Source organism: Girardinichthys multiradiatus, chromosome 7, assembly GCF_021462225.1.
Source record: "Girardinichthys multiradiatus isolate DD_20200921_A chromosome 7, DD_fGirMul_XY1, whole genome shotgun sequence".
NCBI lineage: Eukaryota > Metazoa > Chordata > Actinopteri > Cyprinodontiformes > Goodeidae > Girardinichthys > Girardinichthys multiradiatus.
Genome location: NC_061800.1, coordinates 21803183 through 21809725, shown reverse-complemented (window position 1 = coordinate 21809725; position 6543 = coordinate 21803183). Strand labels below are relative to the sequence as shown.

The following is a 6543-nucleotide window of genomic DNA, read 5'->3' as shown; positions in this document are numbered from 1 at the left end:
TCAGAATTCTGACTTTAATCTCAAAATTCTGACTTTAATCTCAGAATTCTGACTTTAATCTCAGAATTCTGACTTTTTTCTCAGAATTCTGACTTTTTTCTCAGAATTTTGACTTTAATCTCAGAATTCTGACTTTAATCTCAGAAGTCTGACTTTAATCTCAAAATTCTGACTTTAATCTCAGAATTCTGACTTTAATCTCAGAATTCTGACTTTTTTCTCAGAATTTTGACTTTAATCTCAGAATTCTGACTTTAATCTCAGAAGTCTGACTTTAATCTCAAAAGTCTGACTTTAATCTCAGAATTCTGACTTTAATCTCAGAATTCTGACTTTTTTCTCAGAATTTTGACTTTAATCTCAGAATTCTGACTTTAATCTCAGAAGTCTGACTTTAATGCAGGTGAGCACCTGGAAGCATCTGGGTGCAACCAGCTTCATCGCCTGAGATGTGAGTCGTGCAGGGGAACGTCCAGCAATCTTGGGGAACATGTCAGATTTAAGTGACTTTTTACGTGGCTGAGGGCTTCCTGAAGATGCCATTTCATTATTGGAAGAGCAGAAGGTGAGTAAAACAACAGAGTTAGTTTAGTGTCCAAAACGGAACCAGCTGTTAGCATGTTTGTTAGCTTACATCGTTAGGAGGCATAAACGTGTTCCACAATGTTACATCACACGCATTGGTTATTAGCTGCTGATTGCTGGAATTATCCCAAACGTGTTGGTTGTGTTTTATTTTATTGTTCTTTGTGTTGAATGTTTTCCAAGGAAATTAACCAGTAGTTGAATTATAGACGCTAACCACCTGCCAACATGAGAAATGTATTTGATGCGTTCAATTGAGTAACTTTTCGTACAGCAGAGGAGAGAAACTTGAATGAAATTGAAGGTGAAATACATGTTTATATATATTAATCAGGAAAATGGAGGGCTTGCATAAACAGCTGCCGATCCCCGATTGTTGTTCTGATTGTGGTTGACTAAAAATCCTCTCAAACCATTCGCTAGCACCAACTAATGTTGTGCAAATAACTATATATAGGCTATGTTAGTGGTACAATGTCGGAAAAATATACAAACTTGTTAAAATGTCAGAATCACAAAATAATTTTCCTGCTCTGTGTGTTATGTGCCAGCTCAAGACTTAAATTACATTTTATACTCTGAGTTACCCTCATTGTTGTCAGTGCAGTTATCGCCAAGGTGTGGAAATGGTGGGCTACAGTTCACTAAATCAAACTTAATACACTCATTAATGTTTCTTATAAAACAGTAAAACTAAAATTGCTGGTTGGGGAGCACAGCCGTCTTGAACTTTGACCACAGGGTGATGTGATGTTGTTCGCACAACCAATGGAAACGCAAAATGATGGATGGATGGATGGATGGATGATCCAATTGCTGTTCCAAATAATGATATACAATGTTTCATTGTGTGTTCTCTGTGTAATACCCTTTATTAGACTGTATATTAATGAATCGGTGTTATTGTACCGACATGATAATCAATCCAATCCTTTCATTTTTAAATAAAGTAGAGGATGGTCCATTTATTGAAAGGTTATGCTTTAGCTCCTTCTTTCACCATTGTATGTCTCCCTAAAACAGTATATAGCTTTTATGCTATTTAAAGTCAGTATTTTCCTATTGGCATAAGGGTGATCTTAACACTGATTTGCAGGGAAGACTTTGAAAAAAATAATTGTGTTTTCTGTCTGTTTTTGTGCAGATTGATTGGGATGTCATAGCGCTGATAGATGACGCAACTCTGGCAAATTACATCCCTTCCTATGGAGACCGAATTGCCCTCTTCAATTTCTGCAAAAGCAAACAACCACTCTCAAAAAGAAAACAGGGTCTTCTGCAGAAGCTTCGTGAGAAAATGAAAACCAAAAAGGAAAGTCCAAAGGAAAACACCTCGCATGAAAGAACAAGACAGACAAAGAAGCAAAAAGCAACACGAAATATTGAGATAGGATGGATACATAGTGATGGAAAAATAACCAAACAGGTGAGAGCGAAACAGGGAGGTGGGACTAGAACAATTCAAATGGCCACTGATGCTGAATTAAAAGATATTCTTCATGAAGGAAAGAAACTTTTTTTTCCTGATGGCGTGTCTCCTAAAGGTCCTGAGACAGATTTTGAGTTTGAGGTTTGGGACTTTAAACAGAACCACCTTACTGATGACACCTGCCTGACGATTGGCAATATGTATGAAGCAGCGAGGCTGACAATGTTACACTTCTACATTGCAACAAAGCCAAACGTTCCTGAAGACGATGACAGCAAGACATCCGAAGTCATATTTGTCTTGGAAAGCAGTAGCAGTGAAATTAATCCATTGCAAACGTGGGAAGTCAGGAGTTCTTCTGTTGATGCCCACCCTGGTTTAGAACCTTCAGATGATTCAGAAATTACTTTTGGTCCCATTCTTAATGCTGAGGAAGATACAGAAGACACATTAATCTATGAGGGTTTTCTTGTATCCCTCAGTCCAGCTAATCCAGATGATGTAATAACAATCACTGTACATCATACTAACACTTTGCATGACATTATTACTGCTTTCTCTGATTCAGATATTATGAGAAAAACACAGAATGTGAAGCGCATACTTCCAGACAACACAGAAGAAGCAGGCAGTGGCTCAGGGATACTAAGAGATGTTCTCACCTGCTTCTGGAATGAATTCTATGAGCGATGCACCCTCGGTACAACAGTTAAAGTGCCCTTCATTTGCCATGATTTTCCTGCTGAAAAATGGAAGGCAGTTGGACGAATACTTTTGAAAGGTTACCAAGACTGTCAGTATTTTCCAAATAAACTTGCAATCCCTTTTCTTGAACAGCGATCTTAAAGCACATTTTCTACAGTTTGCCAGCAGCCAAGAATGTGAGGTTTTGAGCGAAGCAGTCAAGAATTTTTCTGCTGTTGACCAAGATGATCTTGTGGTTCTTGACAGTTATGGCTGTGGAAAATGAATAACTGCCGAGTCTCTTCCTACAATCCTTGATGAAATAGCACACAAAGAGCTTGTCCAAAAACCAATGTTCGTCATTGACTGCTGGAGAGAGATCATCTATCCACATATTTCCCTCAGTCCAGAGGCAATGATCAAGTTGTTCTCAGACCTGCAACCAACATCAAAAAAAGTCTGCCAACTGCTGAAATTTGCTGAGGATTTGTCTCCAAAGCAAAAAGATGTGGGAAATCATCTCAAAAGATTCATCAGAGAGCTGGATGACATTAAACTTCAGAAATTTATGCAATTCTGCACTGGATCTGATCTTATAGTAACAAACCGTATTTTTGTGGAATTTCAAGATATGACGGCATTCACAAGAAGACCAGTGGGTCACACATGTGGAAGTATTCTGCAAATAGCTGACAGCTATGAAAATTTCCCAGACTTCTGTTCTGAATTTAATGCCGTTCTTGAAAGTAATGTCTGGGTAATGGACATTGTTTAGACAGCTACTGCAATCCACTACATTTGAATGGTTCATGCAGACTAGAGCAGAGCTGCAAAGAGACATAAAGAATATGTATTTTGAACTTGTGAAAATTACGCCTGTTTACAAAAAATCTGAGTAATTGTCCATTTATGTCAGAAGACCAGTTTTGACTGAAATTATTCCAGTTTCTTTTATCATTCCTAGTTTCACACGACACAATGAAGTGGTAAAAAAAAAGAATGAGTACACTGTTTATTACTATATCCAGATCTGAGTTCTCCTGCCGCATGAAAGAAACCTGTAGCAGCAACAAGAAAAATTATTTCAAGAGATCTAAAGAAAATGTAATGAAGCTTCTTTTTTAAGCTTCTTTAGTGCCTCATGTTTTGTGGCAGTTCAGCTAAATCAAATACTCTTGTAAGGAGTCAGACTTATTAATCCAGATATTTTGTTATTGGGTCTGGACTAAAACTCAAACATTGTTACATTGTAAATGTTATCTGTACAATTTTACATATTTGAATTAGTCATGTCTGACAGTATGTTTCTTATCTTATACAATCGTTAGCTAAGTTAGGTTGAGGTTTCAATTTTTAGTATTTGCTGTTAAAGTACAATTGAAAGTTACAGAAAATATATTTATATATTTTCCTGTATTTTCTAAATGTCATATTGATTCTAAGCATGTGTGTTTCTCATCCACCAATAATCCACTGCATAATGGATTCAGTCTGTTTTGAAGAAATGTACTGGTTTCTAATGTTATAAATAAAAAGTATACAATGCAGTGCAGTGATCAGTGAACAGAAGATATCCAATTTTTGTTTCTGCATTTCCTCAACAATTAGCACTTGTTTTATCTCTACACCCTAGATGACTCTTGTTATTTTTGATACCACAAGAGCAATAGTGTTAATTTTTTACACTGTCACTGATATATAACACAGGGTTGTATTAGATCTAGTTTCTGTTTTTAAAGGTTGGCTCATTCTAATGGCCATGTTGTTGGGATTAGCAAGAAAATGTTTCTTGTAAAATTTTGCTAATAAAATGTTACTTTAAAATATAATTCTATCATGGTTTTTAATATGTTGATCTAGCTCCTAATCCATTTGAACAGGCGTCAAATCTATCCCCTTATCTCCAGCTTTTAATATGTGTTGGATGTAAATGAAAGAAAAATTTAACATGTGGCTTGGCTTTCATCGACCAAATTAAAGACTGTGATCAGCTAAGTTAATTGAGAGAAATATTTAACTTTACATGATAATGAATAAGCCTAAGGTAAATCATTTATTGTGAGAAAATGGAATCAGAATTCAAAAGAACTCAATGACAGAGCTGAATGCAATTTATTTGTCTTTAACATGTCATTAGAAAAAGTTAGATACACATTTGATAATTGCAAATGGTTTCAGACTTGATGGGACAATAACTTGGAACTTCTTTTGGGCACTGTTTTGTCACATAGGTGCAGGGATGCCCTGGGAAGCCCTGAAGAGGCTTGATAACAAGCTATTCATTTTATTCAGGTATGATGGAGAAGGGATCCACCTAAAAGATGAAGGACAGTAGCTCTCGAGGACTGGACTTGCCCCTCCTCCCCGAGTTAATGCATGGGTAATTTGCTGATACACACAAGGCTTACAAATATCGATCTGGATTGCCAGTCATGAATAGTAAGAAAAAAAGTTGGTAACATCATGCAACGGATAGCTAGTGAGTTTATACTTCACAAATGCTTGGCAACAAAACAGTGATGTTTATATTTAATGGAAGGCAGGTTTACAAATTTTATAATATCCTTTTTGCTGTACTCGTACTGCCATTTCATTCACATTTCACATATACATTGTCATTGGATTTCATTTAACAATACAGAATTGTGTTAGAAGAAAAAATACATTTGTTTATGCAGCTGAAAGCATAGCTAGTTAGAATAATTTGCTACATAACTGATGATCACATCACACTATCTATATTTGACAAGTAAGAAATGAGCATTGCTACTTCTAATGACTGAGTGTAAAAGTAAAAACAACTATATATTGGGACAAGATGTCAACCAAAAGTTTTTTTACTTTGATCAGTACAATGGTAGCTGAAAGACTAAACTCATATCAAAACACTGCATTTACATTATACCAGTAATAACCATTAATATTCTGACAAAATGACGTAAAAAATGACATGTTTGCTTGCCCCCAAAATGTCTTTCATTTGATACAAAGCAAGAATACCTGCATATAGGGTACCTGTAAGACATGACAACTACTCACATAATCAAGATAAACAGAAACACTGTTTTTTTCTCTTTTTGACTACAGAAATTTCTGAAACACTTTGGAGTATTTTTTCTCTTAACCTTATATACAGATCAGCAGCAACAAGTGGATCTCTTGGGACATTCCATTAATTTTCTACCATAAGCAGACAACAAAGTTCAAACACTGTTTCATCGCAGGGATATTGGCCTTTTGGTGTACACTCTTCCATGCACACATTGATCTCATCCATGAAAACAGGTTTCAGTCTATCCTCAGCCCTGTGCAGCTCTGGAAAAGAGTACATCACTACTGGTCGACCCGATGATGCACCACCACTTGGCCTGATTTTGTGTGAGTTCCATGTGTGCACAGCGTCATCAAGTTCATCCTGCATAAAAACAGCACAGTGTAAATGTATAAAACAGATAATGGAACAATAACTTTTCCCAAGGTTGGGGCTTATTAAGTAATTCATACAAAAAGAAAGTGACATCTAATACCAAGCACAACAACAAAATAGCACTTTCAGCAAACAGCACATGCACACAGAGAGGTGCAACACTTTAAACTGTATGATCCCTAATTTCATATGTAGCATTAACTTACTGATAAAACTGCTTTCTGAAACCAGACCCAAGGGAGCACTGGGGAACAGACTCCCTACTAATTTAAAACATTTGGCAATAAAAACAAATTTGCTCCATGCACATGTGCTGAGAAAGTTGTAGTTATGTCTAATGATAAAATAAATTCAATCAAATTATTAAAATGAAAATAAACTCATTTTATTCACAAAAGACCTTTTGATATTTCCAAAA

At 36.1% G+C, this 6543-nt stretch overlaps 1 protein-coding gene across 1 annotated transcript; it reads left to right on the top strand.

The window, feature by feature from the left end:
• Positions 1-397: 397 nt before the first annotated feature.
• LOC124871810 lies at positions 398-4524 on the top strand. Its single transcript, XM_047371380.1, has 2 exons — positions 398-565; positions 1730-4524. The coding sequence occupies exon 2, from the start codon at positions 1883-1885 to the stop codon at positions 2858-2860; it is 978 nt and encodes a 325-aa protein (XP_047227336.1). The 5' UTR covers positions 398-565; positions 1730-1882; the 3' UTR covers positions 2861-4524.
• The last annotated feature ends 2019 nt before the right edge of the window (positions 4525-6543 follow it).

What these genes read in the sequence shown, in the direction of transcription:
- LOC124871810 (XM_047371380.1), top strand. Translation starts at nt 1,883, where the DNA reads ATGAAAACCAAAAAGGAAAGTCCAAAGGAAAACACCTCGCATGAAAGA.